General features: G+C 42.0%; 2 protein-coding genes across 9 annotated transcripts in view; one reads left to right on the forward strand and one right to left on the reverse strand.

Moving 5' to 3' along the window:
- The window catches only part of RNF111 (ring finger protein 111), a 54,032-nt gene extending 28,841 nt beyond the window's left edge, over positions 1 to 25,191 (reverse strand). The window contains exons 1-3 of one of the 5 annotated variants that reach the window (XM_027688316.1): positions 25,097 to 25,191; positions 22,148 to 22,259; positions 4,078 to 4,973 (exon numbers count right to left, since the gene is read on the reverse strand). In XM_027688316.1, the coding sequence (XP_027544117.1) occupies positions 4,078 to 4,954 (877 nt within the window). In that variant the 5' untranslated portion in view covers positions 4,955 to 4,973; positions 22,148 to 22,259; positions 25,097 to 25,191. Of the gene's footprint in view, positions 1 to 4,077; positions 4,974 to 6,046; positions 6,126 to 10,549; positions 10,737 to 14,977; positions 15,239 to 15,374; positions 15,451 to 22,147; positions 22,260 to 25,096 lie in introns of those variants that run through there. The other 4 variants (XM_027688318.1, XM_027688315.1, XM_027688319.1 and 1 more) reach the window with 4 other exon arrangements.
- Positions 25,192 to 25,426: 235 nt separating this feature from the next.
- The window catches only part of SLTM (SAFB like transcription modulator), a 24,611-nt gene continuing 24,344 nt past the window's right edge, over positions 25,427 to 25,693 (forward strand). For all 4 annotated transcript variants that reach the window (XM_027688699.1, XM_027688701.1, XM_027688702.1 and 1 more), the window contains exon 1: positions 25,427 to 25,615. In XM_027688699.1, the coding sequence (XP_027544500.1) occupies positions 25,427 to 25,615 (189 nt within the window). The remainder of the gene's footprint in view (positions 25,616 to 25,693) is intronic.

Below are 25,693 nucleotides of genomic sequence, written 5' to 3' on the forward strand. Positions count from 1 at the left end.
TACCGACCATTCTTAGCCAAGCACATAAACCTCAGTGCAGAGGGCAATGCCACAGCAACCCGATTCCAGGAGCAGCATCTTCTCAGCACGGAGAGCTGCAGCAGCAAGGGGGAAGTGCTGAATTCCCCACTAATGTTTATTACTGGAGCTATTTAAAGCTCCAACTCACAGCAGATGGATAGAACAGCACTGATTAATGTCCACTGCTCACAGAGCCAGGTGCTCATTCCCTCATCACTTCCCAGCTCTTCCCTGACCCTTCTCCAGTAAGTGGCACAGTAAACAGGATATTTATTCCCTTCCTTATCCACTAATGCTATTGGGATAACAGCTTGGAATGATGAGCTGCATCGGTTACTCTGAGAAAAGGACTGCATGCTGTAGTTTTTAGGAGGGATTAAGGAACTGAAAAATAATCAATTCTAACAACAGGAAGCTCATTTCCACTTAATACCAGTTTATCTTAAACCTGTTAAAGTAATCTGAACATAAAGTGGTACATGCTTAACATTTTCACCAGCCTCTGGCTTGTGAAATATCAAATGTCTATATTCAACATTTTTGGGGAGACAAACAACAAATACATTAGAGGATCAAGAGGACAGTTGTGAATAAACTCAGTCTTATCATTCTAAGCAGCTTTGAATAAAATCTTGAGCAGCTTCTCATCAGCATTACATTACATCCTAAGGGAAGAGGAAAGCCTGTCTAGCACTAGTTGCTCAAAAATATAAAACAACATGTCAGACCCTGAAGGAATTATAAGTGCTATTAGGTGAACAATTTATGACAGTGCAAAACTCCACTCAGATTTTTCAATACCACCTTCCCATTTTCCAGAGTTTTGTTTTATTGACAAATCAGAGTAGAGGCTAAAAACTTGTTCCAATTTTAGCTTTTGTTAGATTTCCCTGCAGACTGTCTCCAAATAGCACCCCCAACCCTTTAGATCCAAGATGAAAATCAAATACCAGTAGAAGCATTACAACATTACAGAGATCCAACTACAGTAAAAGCTGAAATTTTGCCACCTTTCATAAGTGAAGTCAAAAGAGGATTCTCTCTATAGGTGTGTATAACAGGGTTAGAGAAAAGCTTCTGCACTACCTAAACAAAACACAGAATCAAAATTTGTTTTACAGCAAAAATCCTGCTGCTTGCTGTCATTTTAACTGTGAGCTCAGTACTGCAATTAAAATCCACTGATTAACATTCCAGTTAGAATATACACCCCTAAAAGCACCTGCACCTTCAGCTGTAGCATTAAAGGACACACAAGGGGTTTTACATTGTCCTTCTGCCCCCAACTCCCCTCTGTCTCCTGAAGGAGCTTCAGCTGCTCATCCCAGATTTAATGAGGTACTCCCTTTTGTGGCAAAACAGTTGGGAAAACAATAGAACCCATTCCCAGGTGTCAGGACATACTCGTTCAATACTCTCACACTTCCAAAGCACAAAGTTGTACCAGAAGAATAGCTAAAACCCTGATGGAAAAGGAGGAAAAATCCTACATAGTGCTGTTTGGAGGGTTTTTTTGGTAAAGGTTTTGATAAACAAACAATCCCCCCCTTCACAGCTCCATCCATATGATTTTCTGAAATTAGCCAAATTAGTTTTATTAACAAGAACCAACTTACTAAATACCTCCTTAAATAAAAAGATCTGTTACTTTAATTTCTTGCAACAATCAGCAATGTTTTCCAAAACAGTATACACTAATTAAATTTACTAGTTCTTTAAATGCACTGTATCTTTAGACAAACACCACCATTCAAAGCAAAGAAATATTTTCTGACATATTCTCAATAAAAATTGCCATTCAGCTGGCTACAAGAGAAATCACATCATTTTGATGCCTGCTCATTAGAAATTCAGTTATTACCGCACCTTCTTAATTGTATTTTTTTCTGATTATTGTTATTACTCTCCTCCTTTCCTAAGCCTATCCTCTAGTACTTTTACATAAATGCCACAGGCCTCATATTCTTAGCAGAAGTTATTTGTCCTTCAGTATATTCTGTCATTTCAGCAGATGCATATGTGCCAATGTAGAGCAAAAATATTTTCCCTATCATTAACCAGCCAGTGTAGCACTACTATCAATACAACTCTTTCCTCTTATAGAAACCCCATCCTGCTTGCTCACTACACAGAGAAGCTGCACAGCTATTTTTCCAGCTGGCCCCATTTCTGTCCTAATTAACTCAATAACTAGAAATGCCTTATGTAACAGCAGAAAAGCTACAGAAAATGTTAATCACATTTTTATCTTGCTAAAAATAGGGCACTTTCACACAGGATGTCTGCTCAACTTCCCATTCTATCTGCAATGTAAATAAAATGCTCAAAACTTTCCATCAATACATATTTCCACTAGGAAAAAACCCCCAGTATTCACACACTCTACGCCAGAGCTGCTTTTCAGCTCACTGCAAGCGTTAGTGCTGAAGTACAGTCACCACAGAACACATTTTTTAAAGCATATCTTCTTTCAGTTACAACTGATGTCAGTATTTTAATCTAAAATTAACTGTATGGATTTTCATTCATTACAGGAAAAGAAACAATTTCATATATTCAGTGTGCTTTTAAGTAGTATAAAAAGCCACTGGACTTCTCCACTTCTGTGTGGAAAGAGTTGTTAATGTCCTGCAACATTTTACAGTTACATGAAACTCCACCCTCTCTGATAATGATAAAAAACTATTAACTTGGAAACAGAGGTGTTACCATGAGTTTCCCAAATTGTTTTTTAATATAAATGTATGCATATCCCCACACATTTATTATTTACAAATCATACTCTTCAATGTGCTTAAACATGCATGTCAAATGTAACTTTTTTAGGCTTCAAAAATTAATTTCTATCCCCACAAATTTGCATCAAGTTAATTAAGGCTGTGCAATACTTCTTCTGCTTCAGAGTTCTATATGCAGCCCTAGCACTGCATAAGTAAGAATTTGACATTACAGATTTTACTTCTTATATTTAAACAGCACATTAAAGACCAACATCCAAGTTATTTCTTGCTACAATGAATAACAAGCAATAATCTATATTTAGGACTCTGGTTCTGTTCAAGAACAAATCCTGCATTAACATGAACATTCACACCTTTTTTTAAGCCTGTCCTTGTACTTTCAGTCATTTTTTCTTAGAATTATCAGCACAGTCTGATACATGGTTTCATTTTTTAAAACATATTTGTCGCTTTATAAAACACATGGTTGCACAAATTAACACCATGCTGTGTTCTATCTACTTCCCCATGCTCTATAAAAAGCTAAACTAATAAACAAAATGCACAACTACTTTCACTTGGCAAATTTAAGATGAAAGGAAGGCCAAGAAAATACATCAATGAACAAAAAAACAAACAAAAACAAACACAAAAATAAACCCAGAAAACAAAACAAAAACAAACAAAAACATCCCCCAAAAAATCCTCCTCCAAACACTGATGCATTCAAATACCATGTCAAGATATACCAGAGAAGCAATCATGTAAACCAACTCCAAGCTCACTGCACTGAGTTTATCTAGGTAAAACATTTGATATATATACAATACTTTTCTCTTATTATCCCAGCACTGAAGCTTCTTCAAGTGCCTCCTATTTCAAGTTCTTATCACAATGAACTTTTTTTCTCTTCACAGCTTTCTATATTTTCAAATGCAGTTAAGTACTAGCAGATATTTCTATGGAATTGTTATTACCACAGTCAGTTACCAAAGCCATAGTAGCTAAAATTTTTAATACAGTTCAGCAGCTAAAAAAAAAAAAATGGATCAACTCAGCAGTACATGACTAATCAGACTGAGCAACCTTCCAGTACATTGTTCAGAAACCATTAACTTTTACATTAAAGATTTCAGATTTGCTGTAATTCTACTGTAAGCTCTGCATGTATTTTTCCCATCAAGAATTTATTTTGTAATGTTCACATTACTTGCAGCAAGTCTATTTGTAGCACTAACTTCTACAAAAACACAAATACAGCTCCAAAGAACTTACAAAAGGCTATTGTGCCCGATGAAAGACAATTAATAAAAAATAACTCAGGACTTAGCTTTACCTGAAGGAACAGCTGTGCTGTTCTGGTGGTTTTCACCAGGTGACACAAACAAGTCTTCCTCCCCTTCAGTAGATGAACTGGAGGAGGATTCGCTGCTGAGGTCGTTGTCGCTGGAGCTGCTGGAGCTGGGCAGCAGCGCGTACTTCCTGCGAGCCAGCACCTCCCGCTTCTTCCTCTGCATCAAAATCCGCTCCTTTTGGTTCTGGGTCCGCTGGGACGAACCTGTTTTCACAACTCTTTTCCTATATGGGAGCCTTCTTAGAGAGCTGTTGTGAAAACAGGGCCTTTTCATGAGTAACCCGGGTACAGAGTCTGCCTCAGTGCGAGGCCACTTGTGTGACCTGGCACTGTGAGTTCTGCTCGCAGGATTCAGCACTGCCTGAGGGTGTCTGACAGGAGCATCCTTCTCTTCCTCAGATGTTACTGTGTCAGAGTCTCCAAAGTGTAAGCTAGACGAAGGTGAAGAGATACAGTCACTAAAAGAAGAGTCATTGTCCTCACTCTGTGTTTCTAGATGTTGTCTCAATCCCAGGATTCCTTTGTTTTCCTTGTCAGGACAGTTCTGAGTGTAGGAAGGACCAGCCTGCTGGCTCTTGCGTTTTTTTCGCACCACGATACTTTTTTCTTGGTCTGTGTGGTTGCCATTCATGTCCTTCTGCTTTTGAGAGTCACCACATAAGTGGGAGAACTCATTCCCCACTTTACTGGCAATCATCTCAACTTCTGCAGTGAAGCTTTTGGCCGCCCCAATAGGCTCAGGGTTCAAGAGGATCCCCTTCAGACTCTCCTGTCTCTTTGGTGCATCAGAAGGAACTTCACTCTTCATATCCGCTTCTGGAGTATAAACTATATTACATTCGGGAGTCCATTCAGACATGGAAAGATTTAAGGAAGGCCTAGAAAATAAAACAGATAAGCATCAAGAAAACAAGCATGAGATTTTTCAAAAGCAAAACTGAAAACACAGAAACCCCATTTACTGTTAAGACAACTCTCCCCGTGGGAATAGCAAAACAGCAGTAACCAAAATACAACTGTTTCAAAATACTAAGAATACTGCTTGACAAGGTCATTTTTCATGAAGACAAAACTCCCAGAATTTGCATTGAAGGGAATTTCTTATAGTCAGTGAAAATGTTGACGTATGTCACCTGCAAAACGTATGGTATCTGCTTTCCCAATGCTAAGCATGGGAGCTTTACAGGCACTGCTTACTGAAGTGACCTAAGCTTTGGCTAAATAGCTCCAATAGCCATCAACTAAACTGCAATCTTAAATAAGGCCTACATCTTCCCCTACAGCAGTACATATGGACAGCAAACACTTCAACACAATACATGGTGCTGGATGGTGACAACTGAGCTATAAAAATCAGTTACTCATAATTCATGGTTCTTTTCTGATATGAAAAGGAAGGAAACAGGAGAGATTTTGAACCTTTATTATTTTGGGGCGAAGTAACAGAAACCCATTTATTACCTGGAGTGTCTTTAAGGAACTCCAGACATTAGGAGTACAGTGTACCAAACTATTTTCAATCCATGTACTTTCACTCCACCCTGTGACACAAACTGAGCATATCCCATCATGTCCCCTTAAGAGTCAGCACCAGGCAGGTTCCCGTCCCTGCCAAAATATAAACCTGCCAACATAGAACAATACAACATTACCCTCAAAGAGTATTTAAAAGAACAACTTTTGCATTAGAAAGCTACTGAGACACAGACAACAGTAACCCCAGTAATATATCCACCTTCAACCTGCTTAATCTGGCATCTCTGCCTTCTGTTTAAATTCCCCAAAGGAAGTAAAATGAAAGCATTTGGTTCCCACTGTGATAACCACTGCAATATTTGTTACTGTAGCTAATATCAGTTTTTTATGCCTCAACTGAATAAGGCTACAGCAGATATTTGACAGCTGTACTAATTAAGCAGTTAATTGCTCTCTCTTTTCTCCCCCCTCTCACCACTTGTTTGAAGAAACACCTCCTGAGCTCTTCTAGAAGAAATGTTTATTCACTGAACCAGAATGAAGAGCTCACCAATCTGAAAAATAAGTTTTCCAACCAGATCAGACAGCAATTCAGTTCATCACATAAGCACACCAACAGCTACACCCAGCTCACAGCAAGTTGTGCTCAACTACCAAAGGCTGCTTAAGAAAACGTGCAGCTACACCCTAAGGGGAAATGGGGCTCCTTGAGCAGCACAGCAGGAATCTGAGATATCAGCAAGAGCAGCCACTCAGAGGGATCCCGACAGGTGGGTCTGTGCAAACCTGACCAAGTGCAGGGTCCTGCAGCTGGGCCAGGGCAATCCCAAGCACAGATCCAGGCTGGGAAGAGAATGGAGCGAGAGCAGACCTGGGGAGAAGAACTTGGGGGGTGTTAGTGGATGAGAAACACAGCATGACTTGGCAAGATGTGTCTGCAGCCCAGAAAGTCAACTGTATCCTGAGCAACACCACAAAAAGCACAGCCAGCATGTCAGGGGAGGGGATTGTCCCTCTCTACCCCACCTGGAGCGCTGTGTCCAGCTCTGGGGCCCCCAGCATAAGAAGGACATGGAGCTCCTGCAGTGAGTCCAGAGCAAGGCCATGAAGATGCCCTGAGGGCTGGAGCATCTCTGATACAGGGACAGGCTGAGAGAGCTGGGGTTGTTCAGCCCAGAGAAGAAAAGACTCCAGGAAGACCTTAGAGCACCTTCCAGTGCCTGTAAAGGGGCCAAGAGAGCTGGAGAGGGAATTTGGACATGAGCATGGAGTGACAGGCAAGGGGGAATGGCTTCAAACCAAAAGGAGGTAGGTTTAGATTAGTTAAAGGGAAGAAATCCTTCCCTGTGAGGGTGGGGAGGCCCTGGCACAGGTTGCCCAGAGAAGCTGTGGCTGCCCCAGCCCTGGAAGTGTCCAAAGACAAGTTGGATGGGGCTTTGGCACCTGATCTAGTGGAAGGTGTCCCTGCCCACAGCAAGTGGGTTGGAACCAGGTGCTCTTTAAGGTTCCTTCCAACCCAAACCATCCCATGATGATTCTTTGATCTACGGGAGGTTAAGCAGCACTGCCTAATTCAGGTCCATAATCTTCTGCCTGAATCTCCAAATTCTTCAAAATGCCAGTGCATTCTTACATCCAGTGCTAATATTTATAGCTCTCATTTATTTTATCATAGAACAAATCACTACAAGATTGAGACTACAGAACAGATTCAAATCAAAGTTTCCTACACTGTTCCACTAACTGATGCTTCCAGGAGCAGCTGTGAGCTGGCTGTTCCTAACAGACCCCAAAGAATTACTAATTTCAGTTTGCAAAGGGTGTAAACTGATGCATCATCCCAGGCACCCTGCGTTCTCTTCACAGCCATAAGCAACTAATCTACTACTTCATGGGATGGAATTTGAAATAAAAATTTTGCAAAAGGCATATCTGCTGCAGTCCTATAATCTAAAGAAGCCTTAGGATCACAGAATCTTTCTGGAGATCAAGAATCTTTTGGATCCTAGAACCCCAGCTGAAAAGACCCATTTGAATGTTCTCACTGGAGGTCCTACAAACATCTCTTAACAATTGTTACATGTGAGGCCTATATCCTGTGATAAGTAGGAAAGTGTTGCTGTTCTCTTTGGAATTACAGCAGGTAGGTATGTCTTCCATCAAAGTCAAAAGCTAACTGCATGTAAGCTGGACTAAACTTCTTCTTGTCAGTCTAGACAACAGGACAGGGTCTTAATTTCAATTCATTAAAGCACAACTTTTTTTTTTAGCAATAAATTGTTGTGGAATGGAGTATATCAGGCTACCTTCTTTCTTAGGTATGAAAAAAAGAGGTTCAAAAATTAGAAAAAAACTTGGAATAAACATTAAGAGTGTAAGAAGTCTACACAGCAAACAAAGATGACTATTAGAGCTGTGGAATTCTGCTGTCTACCCTTCTCTGCTCCTGAGAGCTCCTGAAGAAAACACCAGCTCTCACACGCCCTGGGCTTGCCTGGACCCTCACACATGGACCATCCTTCTCTGCAAAAATTAAGACCAAGACTTCCATTTTATAAAACTTCTAACAAGGACAGGAATTCTGCATTCAAACCTGTCACAAGCACCCAGAGAACAAGCAGCACACAGTCCTTCCTCTCATCCTCACAAGGTCACCTTTAAGGCAGGATTTTTGCTGTTATTTATGCACCACCGTTTTACAGAAATGTAACACCCAGTCTAGTCAACCTTCACCACAGTCCAAAAGCAAACCAGACTCTCCCACAATAACCCTGTATTTCATCACAAGTGTTTTTTAGAAAATCCACAAAATATTTCAATTTGAGGAAAAATATTATTTTATTCAGAAAGCTTACTGTCTTTGAACACAGTCATAACTTGCCATCTTGTATCCCATGTCCAGCTTTACACTCTGTTTCCTGTCCTTTTAATACGATAAATTAAGGGGACAATGCTATTTGATTCTGAAGTTTTTCTAAGCAAGAAAAATCTGAACGTTTTCCCACAATCAGGGGCTGGTTTACAAAGGACTCTGTTCTACTCATTGGAGCGTTCCCCCCCCACTTTATTGTTAAACTCTACTGGAGAAATCTCCATCAGTATGAAAATTCTGCATTCTGAATGTGATTAATTTGGTATAAGCTCTGTTTACTGTAGCACAGAGGGCACTGTGCTGAAATACAGATATAGTTATGTAAGTTACAGCCAAAAAATTAAAGCAACGACATTTACACTTTGAGAAACCTCAAACTACTGTAAGATGACAAAAAAATGAAATTACCCCACAGTGAAAACTAGTGCATATAAAACACTATTTACTGGCTTAGTTTTATTCCAACAGGCAGCCTTGATACACTAGTTAACACAGATTCAAGCATTTTGTGTATTTTCACTCTTACAACCATGGAAAAGTCTGCAGTAACTCAACTAAGTAATGAAGAACTCTTCCCTTTTGCTAACCAGCACAGAGCCTGGAGCACTGCTTGCTCAGGGGAGAGCTGCTGACTCCCAACTACAACATTACACAACAGCTTAAACAGAAATATGTTTTGGAAGTGAATGACAGCAATCAACAATGACAAATAATCCATTCCTTCACTACTCAGAAATGCTATTACAAACTTTCAAACAAAAAACCAAAGGAGACAAAAGCTGGAAGAAGAGCTCACCATTTAACTAGATTTCAATGCATTTTAAGTATCTTCAGTGGTCATACATATGGAATACCCACAGCATGTTCTTTTACACAGAAGACAAAGTTTAATAGGGATCTACAAAAATACTATGCAAATAGTCATTAGAATGAGGTCATTTGCTGTTAGACCTTTAGAAGATCCTACAATATCTACCTCTAATTAAAAGTAGTCCTCAGAAGCTTTTGGAAAAAGCAGCAAGATGCAGTAAACTCAGTCAGCATTACTGTTCCTCCTTCCTAATGAAAACATTTGCCTATGGACTTAGTGAGCCAAAACTCTGAGAGGAAAAATGGGGAAGTATCTTCTTTTAAGCCATTACAACTCAATGAAGAGCTGTTAAGACAGGTATATGAAAGCTATAAATAGTTATTCTAAGTTCCCCTCTAAGGTATATGACTATTTAGAATCATGAAGTGCATATGACTTATCCATTCATGTCACAAATTAAAACCATTGTTATTAATCAGGCCAAGACACACAGTGCAAGAAAATTGATGCAAACGGGGGAAGTCCCTTGAAATTGTAAGTCAAAAAGCTCAAAGTTTGAGATCTTTACAGCAGGCAAGTTTATGATCACATGTTAAAGCAAAACACATTTGAGTTATAAGATGGAGCAAAGTATTTTGTCATTAATAATTAATTCCTTTATTAGCAATCAAAACATATGCAGCATTAAAGCACTATAAACCAGTGAAATGCTTAATTATACAACATATCACTAAATTTTTTGGCCTAAAGTTGGTGAATACATGTCATCTAATATAGAATTACTCTGAAAATGTATCTTCAGCTACATTTTAAAACACAGCAACTCCCTTCACCATCAAGAAGCAATGTCTTTGCATTTGTAGTTCCTTTATTCAGTCCTAATTCTTGTTTTCTTTGCATATGGTCACTGAACTTACAACTAACTTTTAAAATTAATTCCCTTCCCTAATATGTGGTTTGAATCAGATTTTACTTTTACCATTATTTTGACTCTGACAAGGCAATACTGGTGCTGTTAAAATTCATGACAAACCTCACTGTTAAGGTCTGATATGCACAGAAATTACACTGTGTATCCTCTTCCTACCATAGGACTTTTTTTAACCTGCAAACATGGCCTTCAAAGAAAGGACCAGCAACAAAAGCATCACACAAGCCTTGTTTTACATTGTTTTAGAATACCAACACTTATTTCTTTCCTCTCATTAAAAACATATATTCTTATGCTTTCAGCAAGGCTTTTCCATTAGATACATCGAGAAACAGGAAAATGAAAAAGCTTATAAAATTCATACAAGGCCTTCAGCAAAAGTGAGACAACCCAAGTACTGCTACTTGCCCATCTCTGGGGCAGGGAGCCAGACAAGACCCATTTGTGTCCAGCCTTGATGTGCTGGAGGCTGACACAAGACTTGGGAGCCATTTCAGGAGCTGCACCCCCAACTCAATCCCAGGGAGATCCAATCTCAGGACTGTCATGCCCTGCTCCAACAAAAATAAAGAACTCACTGAGCAGTTCACAAAAACAACACTCATTAGCCTAAAAGAGCCAGTCATGCCCTATTCATTTCATTTCTATCAAGCAGGGACAACCTGCACAATGCAGGGTAAGCAGCAAGAAGAAAAATATCCAATATCCAGTTCCACTATCAGGAAAAGAAGTGCAATCAGATTTTGAAACTCTTACTGCATTGCATTTTGGCTGTTCTTTATTTTTACCTCTTCATGAGACAAACAGTGCTCTTTTAAAGCTTGTTTTAACAACCTAATTTTAGCATACTATGTATTGGTCTTCTAATCTTTGCCAGAAAATAAAGCAATTGATAAGTTAAAAATCTATGCATTTTATAAAACAGCACCATATAAACATATAAAACAATCAGAAACTCCATTACGTTTGCTTTGATATTATGTAGCAAGCACATCTTTATTCACAGGACAATATGAAATACCATTGCAGACCACTCTCAGTTTCCTTTCTGTGCTTTAATGCAGCCACAGTGACGACTCCGATTTTTGGATGATAGAATTACTTGAGAATTCTCCAAGCAGAATCCTTCTCTTTTGCCCTACAGAAATGTGCAGTATTGCAGAACAACATGCACAGTATTAATTACTAACTGTATGATAATATTCTGGAAACAGGTTCTTTTTTACAGATTCCCAAAGACAGTCCATTACATCCACCCAGACAGAAGGGTTTGACTGTGCTTTGCAGGGAGGTGCTACCACGACATGAGCCACAGCATTGCAGGGAGGCTTATCCACTCCTTGCAGCCAATTCTGGGAACCATCACTGGCTTGGAAAGTCTACTCTTGAAGTGAAACAATGTTATTTCAAGTACAGTACTATTCTTACCAACCCTTGCAAACCCACCTGGAAGTCAGCCCACAGTAACTGTGCTGTCAAGCACTGTAACGAGCAGTACCCACCCTCTGCACCAGCAAAGTCTCCTTAATTCTATCCCTGAAAAAAACTCCTCAGACCTTCAAGGTTTGTTTTCTCAGGCATAAGTCAATGCATACCTTGCAACAGAAATGTCAGGACAGCTACAGAATACCCGTTATGCCACACTGCCATTCAGCTCTGAGATCTAACACCACTGTATTCTCCTTGAGAGACTATTAAAAGTGTCTCTCTCAGTTGTTTTAACAGAATCCAGCATAGGAAAGCTACAGACAGAACAGCTCTTCCACAGGACAGGATCTGTGGCCTGGCTCCAGTTGGAACAGAGAGAATGCACCGTGTGTGCAGCTGGAAGTGCCTTCGGTACATGAGCTGGGGGGCCAAGAGCAGCAGGTGACTGTCCCACAGTAACTGAGTCATCCCCAGGCCATAAAGCACCCACAGAAATCCCAGCACTGCTCCAGCACCAGCACATCCCACCTGGGCAGGGAATCTGTCTGGCTTTGCTCGATGGACACAAGCAGGTGCACTGGACAGACGTGGTGTTCACAAGGACATTCTTCAGTCTTCCCTGCTCTGTCCCAGGCTCAGACTCAGTTACCTACATTAACACTACCTCAATCACTGCTCTAAGACTCAAGCAGTATGATTTGGCAATCAGGAATGCTTTGGCTTCAATGAACTCCAAGACAAACATAACAGCAATGAACTTGGGAATAAAAAGTTGTAGCTTTATAAGAGAATGACAAAATGCAATTTTTTATTGAAGGTTAAGATCTTAACCAGGATTTCTGCTTCCAGAGACAGCTAGGGAAGTTACATGGCCACCAAAAATTATTTTAAAAAATATTTCTTATTCCCCTTGGCTTTTTGACCTTTGAGGTGTGTATAACTGTTCTTGATGCAGTGTCATTTTGCAAACACTTCTTGATAAAGCTTTGAGGAGCAAAGTAAAAGAAAACCTTTGCCACAACTGTTAGCAAGAACCTTGCAAGTGAGAATTATGAAAGGAACCATTAGGACAGTTTTATGCTATTCTTCAGGAAACCTGTGAGAAGGAAGGGATTTTTTTGACACTAAACTAAGTAGATCTACCAGTTTCTGAGGGAAGGACAGTGCAGCAAACTTCTCCACTGTTCACCCCTGGAGCCAAGGGGCAGAGAGTAAAAGTAAACATTTTACCCAACAGCAGTCAACTATTAAGACTGCACTTTATTGACAAAAAATAAATTACAGAAGCAAGTAGCCTCTACTGCCTCTTGCTAGTGAAGTCACCAATCAGCCCTCTCAGATTTCATGTGGTAAACACTTCATAAGGAAGACATCGTTTTAATTTATAGCAATTACTTTTCCAAATAGCATGAACTATATAAAACAGCAAAATAACCTTGTCAGCAAAGTTCTGGTTAGTGAAAGAAGCGTTTTCCTTTCTTCTTTCCCCTCTGCTCTATCAGGTTCTCTGTTAGGCCCGACACGAGCCCACCAAGAAAAAACTAATTAATCCTTAAGCCTGAAGGAAGTTCCCAAGTCAAAGACTTCAGCTGCAGATACAGTTTGTGTTTTCTGCAAGAGCACTACAGAGTTTGGAAGCAGCTGATTACTGTCATCTACACTGACAAAACTTGGGAGACTGTGACTGGGAGTAATTCTCCTGTGCCTACGATGTACATGTATCCCACACAATATTACTACATATACACATTTATAAATCTGTCCCCAACCTTACTGACATGCAAACAGCCAAACCACTACAGATCTGGTGATAAAACCCACTGAAAGGAGGCTGCACACAAGTAAAGCTGTGGGGACATCTTTATACAACACCTGCCCATGGCAAATCCATCTCTCTGTAATCCCCATTGTTTATATGTGAATTAAATCTTTCTGTTTCCCATCCCATCCTCACTCCCCCCTCATTCTTTCCCCATTTTTTCAACTGCTTGACATCCAAGCCTCCATAGTTCACCAGCCAGGGAGGAGGACACTGTCACCCATATTTTCTCAAAAGAATGTTCTCACCATTACAGGAAATACAAGCAACTGAAATGAAAGATTCTCCATCTTGGAAAAAAAAGGCAGCAACCGCTGCCAGCTCAATGTTACTGCAGCACAACCACCTCCACTGAAAGTCAACTGCTCTGCCTGATCTGGTTATGTAGGTCAGCAAAGTTATTAATTTAAAAATAAAGTGCGAGTCACAGACATGTTAAGACACACTCTTAATACACTTGTACAAAATCCACTGCTTCATAAAAGACACAGTTCTGAAAGGTCAGAATGTTCCCATCCAGACTCTGAAAGGACATGCAAAATATGCATGAACACTACGAGCTGTTGTTCACCCCCAGGCTCCCAGTACCACACACAACCACAGCTGGAGCTGCCAGGCCTTCAACCAGCAACAAAAATAAACAGCTTTGTAAATATACAGGACTTCAAGAGTTTTAAAAGAGGAAGCTTGGTGTCTTACACACTTTTATTTAACTAAGGTGAAATGCAAAAGGTACATTCCCAGCCTTTCCCATCTGATGAATTCCAGAGGTGATTCCATAAGTGTGAATGACTGCTCGAGAAAGGAACCAACATCACATCTTTCCTTATCAATCCCTACACATCAGCAAGAATCTTGGCTAACAGGGTTCTTCTGTGCCCCACCCACCCCCCAGCCCAAGGTAGTCCCTTTATCCAACAAAGGTAAGAGCAGAAACATTTAAAGTGTTGGAAAACGCCTTTGATAGCAAGGACTACAGATATGTCACCTATAAAGAGCTTTAACTTTTCCCTGTAATAGTGACAAAGCATTCTAATTATTTAAGTATCAATTTTCCTCCGAAATGTTCCTACTAAGTATCCAGAATTTATCTTTGGAAATTTCTACTGGTTACAACGAAGACAATGTAAGGCCTTATTCTGCACCTGAAAATCTAGTTTTCCTTAAAGAGTTTATAACACAGATGTTCCAAAATGACAAATGTCATTTGCTCTCCAGGTCTCCACCATGAGCAGTCAATTCTCATCTTTTTGGTCAAACATTTGTTTCTGAAGTAACTGCATTAGAATCAAATGAAATCGGGCTATTACAGCAAATTCTTCTCTTCTGCATTATGTCCTCTTTTGGAAGAGCACTTGGCTCTCAGGAATTAAGGATCTCGTTTAATCTGCTAAAGCAACCAGGCCTTGCTTAGGATTTAAAACCATTTCAAGCCATGGAAGAGCTCAAACAGCATGAAAATCCATGAATGCTCAGCCCTAACCACCAAACCACTGACACTTCAAGAAGTCCCCAGCCCATTCCAGCAGTTCCCAGCCCACGTACCTCTGGAATTCCGGCCCACACCTCTGAATGGACGCGGCTCCCTCGTTTGCCAGGCACAAAACACCTGACAACGAGGGATTTTTTAACACGGGTTAAAGGAACATCAACTTCGCCAACAAAACAAATGACGTCATAACCACCCCTGCTCCGCACAGCAATAAAAACCCATTTCCGCGCGGGGAAAATCCGTGACAGCTCCGTGACAACCCCCCGAGAGCCGCGGCCGCCCGCGGTGAAGGCACCGCTTTGTGCGTCAGCGAGGCGCTGCAAAAAAAGGGAAAAACACATTCTGCGCGCAGTGCCCCCCTCCGCAGGGCCCCGCCGCCCTCAGGGAGCGGCCGGGAGGATCCGGGGGGATCAGGGACCCCCGCCCGCCCGGCCCCGCCGCCCCCCGTACCTGAGACAGCGAGGCCGCGGGGGAAGGGGCGGGTGCCGCCGGCGCGCTGCGCAGGGCCGAGCGGGCGGAGCGGCCCCCGCGGCGCTGCCCGGAGCTGCCCCGCGCCCCCCGCGGTGTCCCCGCGGAGCCCGGCGCGCTCCCGGTCCGGCGCTGCCCCGGGCGGGCCCCGCGCGGTGCTGGCGCAGCCCCCGCCGCTCCCAGCGCAGCGCGGCCCCGCGCGACACCCGGCGCTGCTTTACAGCCGCACGCAAAGCGCAGCCGCGCTGAGCCAGCCACGCCCCCCGCAAAGCGCCCCCTGCCGGGCGGAGGGGACAGCGATGGGATACGGGACGGGATCGGGACAGGATCGGATCGGGATGGGATGCTCCAGCCCCGCTGCTGCATCTGTGCTACTCTGTATAAACATCCAAAGGGGGGTGTAGGACGGACCAGGCTCTGCTCGGGGGTGCCCAGCAATGGGACAAGAGGGAACGGGCAGGAGCTGAAATTCCACCTGAACATGAGGAAGAACTTCTTTCCTGTGCAGTGACCGAGCACCGGAACAGAGACCACAGAAGCTGTGGAGTCTCCCTCACTGGAGATATTCCAGAGCCTTGTGGACACCATCCTGTGCCACGTGCTCTGGGATGACCCTGCCTGAGCAGGGCGGTGGGACCACTGCGGTCCCCTCCAGCCTGACCCGTTCTGTGACTGTGCTCTCCCCTTGTCCAAAAGCGTTGTTTTCTCACCCAGCGCTGTCTCACGGTGTGCCCCTCACGGTGTCCCGCTGCCTGTCCCGAGCCAGCGGCAGCTGCAGGAAATGCCGACAAGGGGCATCTCTGCTCTTCAGAAGCAGCAATTTAATTTGCCCTTAATGCAGCAACGCCCTCACCGCCCCAGACACGGGTGAGCCTGCCCCTGCCATGTGCCTCTATCCATATCCACACGCACTTTAAGGAGCTGCTCCTCACAGTGCCCTGGCAGCACAGGAAGCAGCTTTGGGAAGGCTCTCATTCAGCACAACCCCTGAGTGTTCGCTGACTTTGCAGCTGCCAAAGGCCACGATCTCTCTCTGCCAGAGATGACCTTTCATCAGTGTCAGTGTATACACCCGGAACACTTCCAGCTCAAAACACTGGATAGACAAGGGTTGTGTGTTCTCGGTGAAAAACAGCTACAAAAACACATGACACTGGAGCAGAACAGTCCAGTCTGATCTACCAGTAAAGATCTTCCTGAGCTGCACCGCCACCACAGTCATCAGCACACAGGAGTTCTTACGTGTTTTTGGAGGAGCTAAACAACCTTTATGCATCATTACAAAAGAAATGGTCATCAGCAAAAAATGCACGGTGAGACTATTAATTGAATGTGTTTCTGAATGGAATTTCCTTAAAGCAAAAGTGGATAAAACAACGTGGAAATTATTTCTCAAACAAGGAAAAAAAGGCTTTAAGGAAAGACTCCAGTAAATGCCACCCTCAAAAGATGTATTTCTAGAGGCAGGAAAACATATTACTAAGCAAAGGCATATCCAAATATGTCCAAGAGGGTACAAAGCACAAAAGATTCTACACCACATAAATGACATGAAAATAAAGACATGCTGAGCTTTACGTGTGAAGTAAGAACACAGGAAAAAGCGAGACCCACACACAGCAAAGGGGGAGCAAAGGATCACAGGTGATTTTATGTGGTTTCCTTTCAGTTTGCAATAAAAACAAAACCACAGGTTATCCAGCATTAACCTGCTACCCTTTTCTACATATTTTTGGGGTGTTTGGTAGATTTAGTTTATTTTTTTTTAAGTCACATCCAGCCAGTTTCAGTAAACAATGACACTGGGCCACGGGTGAAATAACCAATGAAACTGGTTGTTTCTGGAGAGAATAAGGAGATAGCAACAGACAGTGGGAAAAAAGTCATATCATATTCAATGGAGGTCACTGCTGGCTTGATTGTGTAAGCAATTTTAATATTTTCCATTAAGCACTGGAACCAAAGTTGAAATACTTTAATAAAAATCAGCTGGGAAAAAAATAATCAAGACAATATATGGGAAGAACTGGATGACTCTGAGAAGTAATAGGAGCAAAGTGAAAAAATGTAAAGTAAAATATAAGCAATGTGCAGTTGAATATTAATAACTAAAAATTTGGGGTTATTTGTCAGGTAAAAGGCAATAGGATGAGAACTTTAATAAGCTATGTAATTAAGTAAATGACCAACAACATGATGAAGACATGAAGAAACAAACATGTCTGTACAATATTTTAGTCTAATAATTTTCAGAGAGAGGTTTCAATGCTGTTGTAAAAAACATTCTTGATGCAGCCTAACAACTACTTTATGCACCTTTTTTTGAGTACATATCCAGGGAAGGTGAACTCTAATCTTAACAGGACATTTAAGAAAACAGCACAGATAATATGAGAGGAAGCTAATGAAATTTGGCTGCATTACTTTCAGAAATGAGACAGGAGCATTCTCTCTGAGCTGATCAGAGACTAATATCAATAAAACCCCACACCAACTAGTCATGCATTTACTTCTTGACGTAATAATTGGTTTGAACACATGTGCCAAAGATGACAGAAAGGTGGTTCTTGGCAGAGAAAATGTAGAGAGTCACTCTGTGCTCACCAATTGAAAGGCATACAAAAGACCATTTCAAAACCAAAAAACAAGGGCCTACAGAGTGGTTTGAATTTTCAGTTCACAAATTAAAAAGCAATGCAGGGTAAGTACAGATAGTCCTGATTTTCTCCCAGAGTGGCCAGATGATCTGTCAATGTTCTAATTGTGTATTCTGCAGACCTTTTCTCCTTGGGTAAAACCAAATAAAGACAGAATTCCTAACATCTTTATTAGTTAAGATTTCCTAAGGGCTATTTTCTATTTCACCATGGGCTACCAGCTGATGGGTATCTAGTAATCTGTGGGCCAGCTCACCCCTAAACTCACCCCTAAATTAACACTTGATAAAAATTAGTTTGTCCCTTATTGACTGATTATTAACAAAATTTTTAAATAAAAGTGATGTAAAAAACACTTCAATGGCCAGAATTATTCACAATTAGGAAAAAAACCCCAACTTCTATCTATGCCCTTTGATCTAAAGTTATTTCTGCCGTTATTTTAGTACCTTGCAGTGACAGATAGTTGTCTTGAAAATATTTTATCGATTGTTTGGACCAAAAAGATTCTCCTTCTCTCACTCCTTAGCTACACAAAACCAAAAGGTTAAATGGAACCATCCTAAATCACGAATGCAAATCTCAGAATGGCTTTCAGGCCGTGGTACCGTCAGTTCACACTGAACTCTTCAACTACTTCTCACTGGAACTGAACAAAACCATTTATATGTGCACCGCAGGGCCTGGCAGAACTAAAGACGTGAGAAGAAACTATCTTATCTAAGATCAAAACACCCCAGCCAGCAGGAGATTGCACTTCACACTTTTGGCACAAAGACAAAAATCAAAGCAAGCCCTCATCCCAAGGTATCTCCAGGGGCACAGCCCTGTGCCAGAGGGCTGGATCCATCCCTTTGCTTGTCACCAAGGAAAGCCAGGCACACCTTTTTCCAGATGCAAACACCAGCTTCTGGAACATAGTCCCACTGGGCACAGGTCCAAGGTGAAAACTGGGCATTCACAGAGAGGTGTCTCTGCTCTGAGTTCTGTTCACTGCAAGCCTGGCAGTGTCCAGGACAATATGGGAAGTACACACCTCTAACCTCCTGCAGGAGTGTGGATCTTCTGTCACACTGATGCTGGAGGAGCTCAGTCACTCGCACCAGGGTATTTATTCACCAGGCCATCATTAATGTTTTCATCACCTGGAGTTGTGCAGACTTAAACTGGACCACACTGCAGCATATACTCCAATGTTTGCAGGTGTTAAGTCACTTTACAATTACTAGTGATATTAATAAACTGCAAACCCTCTCATGGTGGTATGACTTGAGGATACTACAGAAAAACAGAACACAAAAATTGTGGGATTGATACTCAGATTATAAACACTCACAGCTCCAGTCAGCCCAGATGAAGATGTTGCCAGTGAAAATGGGAGAAACAGGGAAGAGAGGAAAACACGCTGGAAGATTTGTATTATGAAAAATTGCTAATAGGAAACAACAAAACACTGATGCATTTACAGAGTCAAAAATCAAACTGGACAGTTGTCAGTGCTACACGTTTCATGATGATAAATACAGGACATTTTCTAATGGAATTGATCTAAGAGCTTTCAAAAGCTCCAGAAAATAACATGCAGCACTCAGGTAACTAATCTTTTTAAGATATATGGAAGACCAAAATACTGCATTACAGTACAATGTAGATGCAGGAATGACCCACCAGTCACTCATTTGATTTCATGTTGTGCAGCCTGATAAGGCTTTGTACGGTTGGAAACAGCACTTTCACAACACACCACTTCAGAAATCACCTTACTAAGGTCTCAAAATATCTTACTGAGATTATCTGACTCCCTAAGTATTTAAGTTGCCATATAATTAAGACGGTGTGGTGTGTAATTACCTGGAAATAACTACTTTGTTGACAGTATTTTTAATGGGTCTTTTTCTTACAAAAAAACAAATACCCCACCAACCTCATAACAGAAAGATCACGAGATATTCCTTTTTTATTCTTTCAGTGCTTGTACAACAAAGAGGCCAAATATATTTTTGTGTTTTAACGATGCATCAGCAGCTATTTTTAGAGCAATTAGGTTTGAAGCAAACAAAAGCATCCTGCATTTAATGATCTGATTTTACACTAAGAAATTCAATAGCCATTTCCTAGCATGTATATATACTTTCAATGGTAAAATAAAGGGAAATATCTGTGTTTGACTTACCATTACATTTACGTTCTTTTCCTTGCTGTTGTGTAGAAGAATTGTAACGAGAGCTATTTAGAGATCAGAAATTAATTTCTACAACTTTTTTCTGACTACTAATCGTGCAGTACATCAATAATACATCAAAAAGAAAGCTACACACTCAGAGTGGAAAAAGCTTTTTTTATAGCAGTGATGTGTATTGGTTTATCAGTGACTTAATCTCAAAGTGTATCTCTTGTCAGGTATTCACTGAAAACATCCCAAACGGTTTTTACTCTTGCTTTGACTGCAGAGGAGAGAAACAGTGCAGCAAACATACCAGCTCATAATTTTTAAATGTAAACATGGTCAGAGGTTTGAATACAGTTGGATTGATATCAGGAACTAATAAAAGCAAAGTCGTAGTAAGCAGGCAATGAAACATGAGAACTGGGACAAGACTCAGTGTCTTTCAAAGTAAAAGGGACTCTTCCTGCTATTTCAGTTAATCCAGCATGTGCCCAGCCTCACTCTTTTTTAAAAAGGGTCAGATTCAATAAGGAACTAAGTCATTGGATCATCTACTGCTGTAATAACAAGCTTTCATGGACTCAGTGCCCAAAGCAGAATCCAAAATACTGTACTAGAAACTTGAATTTCAGAAGCAAACAAAAGTTTGTTGGAGTTGTTAACTAAAGTTAAGAGTGAAAACACAGACTGCAAAAGTCAGATTTTAAACTAACAGTATGTGAAGCTGAGAACTACACAGAGATTTGCTGATAAAAAGACACGGAAGAGCAACATGTCTCAAGTGAGACAGGATCCTGTTTATTTGTAGGGACGTTATTCAGAGGTGACCTTGCAGCACCCCCAACCCCTCCCCTTTCCTTAAACCAACATCTCTTTTTTTTTAAGAAGGGAATATGGATAAATGGGTGGCTGTGTGAAGAGGAGAAAACTGGGACAGCCTGTTGATTCCACTTGAATGCTCTAGCCAGGCTTCCTTACAAAACAAGAGGCAAGAACTATTTCTTCTACAACTGAACATCTCTGCATTTTTACAGAGCCCAAACACGTTAAAACTGTAGTTTTAATTAATTAAAAATGCAGGTACCAAATGCATGAAGCCACTAAAAAGATGAAAGGGTAGTGTCTGGTCCTCCATTGTGCTTCAGTGTGAGGCTGGGAACCAACTGGGCAGCAAAGCTGAAACTGGGATAATCTTCTACACAGAAAAAAACCCAAACCCACACAGGTGCAGAGCCCAGGGAAACACATAAAAAATCTAAGGAAAAACATGAAAAATCTAATTTCACAATTTTTAGCTGTTTTACATACAAGACAAGCAAAAAAGAATTTAGAGGAGGTTTGTATTTGTTGAAATATTAATATCTGGGCCAAACATTTATTCTCCTTGAAAGTCTATTACCTTTTCCTTATCGAACTCTTCCACAAATTTCAGAACGTTATGGTATAAAACAATCTTTATTTTGAAAATTAGTAGATGTTTCAAGGAACTACTAAAGGACAGAGCCTTTTCCCTTAAAAACAGACCAAACACAACAATCAAACAAACAGAAAATTAGAAACCAGTCAACTTGTTTAAAATTCCTGGACAAATTCGAAATATTTGTAGATACTTGTAAAATAACAAAGTGACAAATAATATGATTTGTTCATAACAGTCTATCAAACCAAACTTATTTCCATTTATGGTTCCACAGAAATAAATGAACTGCAGATCTTCAGAGAAGCTTCTCTGTTTCATTCACAATTTCATAAGAAAGACATGGAAATTTTTCTGATCAGAAACTCCAAAAATCTGGTGCAAAGTGGTTGTATTTAGAGAATCATTATTAGTAGCTGACTATCAAACTGTATGTTTACATCAAACAAAATTCCTCATACACTTCTATATTGAAGTATTTTTGAGTAAAGGCTTAGAGACTGAGCTCACTGACCTGCAGCTGACACCAGATTGGGAGGGACTGCAGAGTGGAAGTCAAGACTAGAGTGTGAAATCATTGCAAGGGGGGGATGATGATTCTATAAACACCACTACAAAGAAATCAGCTGCAGAGAAAAGAATAATTGTTTTAATAAACTTGCAGAAGAGAAACCAACAGGCAGAGCAGATCACAAGCAGAACCTGTCAACAAGTTCATGAGGCTGAAAAAGAAACACATGCTACTGAGATGCATCATCAGAAAAGTTGTCACCAGGGGAACTTTGGGGAGCTGTGAAAAGATTGGATGGGAGCTACAGGTGTGCAACAACAAAAGATCACGTGTTTCAGAACTGGTTAAAAAAATAATCCATGCTTTTCTGCACAAAGAAAGGGAACAATGTCCACATTCACTTGGAATAATGGGCTAAACTGCAGCAAAAGGTATTTAATCCAGACACTCAAAAAAGGACTAGACCAGACTGCCTGAGGAATGAGTGGAATCTGCATTCAATGCTTAAAGAACAGGTTAAGCAAACATCCATGGAGGTATTTTCATAATAGTTTACTGTGCCTTGAGGCAGGAGGATGATGAGAATCCATGGTAGGGTCACTTTTGGCTCTGTTGGTTGCTTTGTATGAGAGGGGGAAGTGTCAGCTATAAAGCTTAGACATCTACTGTGTGGCAGGATAGATCCACCCTGATAGGACCTAAAATCCAATCAAGCTACCCTGCAAGATCAAGTGCTGGAGCCGGGATGTTGTCTTGGTGTTACTTATGCTCAAACCATTTCAATACACACCCTGCTTCTGGAGTCTGATTGAACAGATAAGCTGATAGCTGGCCTGGAAAGGTGTGACTAGCAGTCAATCATTTTAGACTGTACAAGTCCAGTCCCCTCTGATGTAGTCAGGCTCTTCTGACATAACCCTCTCCGGGGTGTATGTGTGGCCATTCCCCCCTTGGCTGGGGATGCCCACTAGGGTCACTCCTGGAGGCTGAGAGAAAGAGAGCTCCCCACGAGCATTGGTCTCTACATCAGATCTCTATTTAATAATTATTTCTTTTTGTTAGCTTTAATATAACTGCTTCAATAATTGCTTTGTTGCAGCGCACTATACTAATTTTGGCTATATTATACTCTACTAGTAGATTTATAGTGGTTTTATTGTGTAGTAAATAATTCTGATTAAGATCTTTTGTTTTACCATTTGCATAAAATAAATTATTCATTTGATATAAATATTCTCATTTTGCCAATCATTAAAACCTGCGGGACAAAGTGGTTTAATCACACCTCTATAATTCCTTTAAATTTAAACCGTTAACACAGTCTGAGGCTCAGAAAGGATTCAGCTGCACCTAAACCCTTCTGTGAAAAGGGGTTCAGAAAGGGAGTCCTTTCTGTGCCTCGAGACTCACCGACAGGGCTTTGCTTTTTAATAACTTTGTCTAAGCATTCCACTCTCCCGTGACAACTCGTTAGCAACCAACAAGCTCAGTCAAGCAGCCCCTAAATAAACCAGTGCAAGTGCTGTATTTGTTACCCTCTTATCCTCTCTCCAGAAACCGGACACAGTAAACTTGCCTTCACTAATAGTGCAACTCAACCACAGGGTTTCGTGTGTATTTGTACAAGTTTGCCACAGTAAAGCTGACAGACCCAATCAAAATCTTCCTGCACTGCTGATTTTAAAATAATAGGAAAATAAAGTACATTTAGGTCTTTTTCATGCACTGTTCAGATGTTCTACACTCACAAAAACGTTTCTATAAAGTTAAGCTAAAGAGTTAATTTATTAGCCTCAAAGTCAATCCTTCTGTATTTGATGTTAATACAAATTTTATCACAGACAACAGCTTTATCAAGAATATATATTAATTTCTCATGCAATGCTGCTCTTTTTTTAAAAAAATCTTGGTACCAACAGCAGCATTATATAGCTAAAACATACATGCAATTACTAGACCAAAGTGTGGTTTAAGACTTCTGTGCACGTTTAACTTTTAAATACATTGATTTTACTCTTTGTTAACTGATAACTAGCTAGTCAAAAGTATTACTTAAATACTTCAAATGCATTTTGAAATGAAAAAAAGGATAATGTAACATCTTTTAGGATTCAGGACTTAATTTGCACAAAAGGCTGTTTAACAAAGATTTGTTAAATAAAATGAACCCTTATTCATTTATTCATTTTTATCTGCATGTAATTTCTGACTGAAGAGACCGGACAAGAGGACTGCTGTGACTTAAAACTGGTTTACGTGTTCTTTAATTCACAGATTTTGCCCCATTTCAAGATTTAATAGCAGCTGTAACATCTACTATTGACACTGAAGTATTCCCTGCAGAAAACGAATGAAATGGTAACTCAGAGGTAACACCTTCCATTACCTGGCACAAATACAGCCTAATAAATCATAGAAGAGGTACTTTGCTAACTAAAACATTAGTAGTGTACTTCTTGAATACTTACAGTAAAAGACTTATGCAAACAGATCGTTTAAGGGCATTTCCTAAGCTCCAAGTCAGTAGCAAGAGCACGCAAGAACCACACAATAAATTTAGGTTGGAAAACAGCTCTGAAATCATCGAGTCCAACCCGTGACCGACACCGCCGTGTCACCCAGCCCATGGCACTCAGTGCCTCGTCCAGTCGTTCTTTAAACACCTCCCGGGACGGTGACTCCACCACCTCCCTGGGCAGCCCCTTCCAGTGTCTGATCACCCCTCCTGGGAAGAATTCCCCTCGATGTCCAACCTGAACCTCCGCTGGTGGAGCTGGAGATTCTCCTCTCGTCCTGTCTCTGGCTGCCTGGGAGCAGAGCCCGACTCCCCCTGGCTACACCCTCCTGTCAGGGACTCGTCGAGAGCGAGAAGGTCACCCCTGAGCCTCCTTTCCCCACACTAAACACCCCCGGCTCCCTCAGCCGCTCCCCAAAAGGACCTGCGCTCCACACCTGCACCAGCTCCGCTGCCCTTCCCAGGACCCGGGATCTGTCCCGCAGGGGCCGCAGCAGCAGCAGCAGGGCCCTGTACCCCCCTCAGGGGCCGCAGCAGCAGCAGCAGGGCCCTGTGCCCCCCTCAGGGGCTGCCCGCAGCCCCGCGCGGGCCCCGCTCCCCCTCACGCTCCCCCCCGGCCCGGCCTCTCCCTCCGCCCCGGGGCGGGGCGGGCGCGCGGGGCCAGGTGCGCCGCTCGGCGCGTGCGCAGCGGCGCGGGCCGGCCGCGCTCCATCCGGGCACCGCGCTCATTGTGCGCGCGGCCGCCGCGCTCGCCCGCCCGCTCTAAAATGGCCGCCGCCGCCTCCGCTCCCGCCGCCGCCTCCGCCGCCGCGGGAGCTCCCGCGGCTCCCGCCGCGCCGCCTGCCGAGAGCAAGAGGATCAGCGACCTGCGCGTCATCGACCTCAAGTCGGAGCTGAAGCGGCGCAACCTGGACATCACCGGCGTGAAGACGGTGCTCATCGCCCGGCTCAAGCAGGTGAGCGGCGGGCGCAAGGCCCTGCCCGGCCCGCCCCGGCCGCCGCCGCCGCCCGGCTCCGGGGGCGGGGCCCCGCCG

Source organism: Neopelma chrysocephalum, unplaced genomic scaffold (genome assembly GCF_003984885.1).
Source record: "Neopelma chrysocephalum unplaced genomic scaffold, ASM398488v2 Primary Assembly neopelma1_75, whole genome shotgun sequence".
Classification (NCBI taxonomy): Eukaryota; Metazoa; Chordata; class Aves; order Passeriformes; family Pipridae; genus Neopelma; species Neopelma chrysocephalum.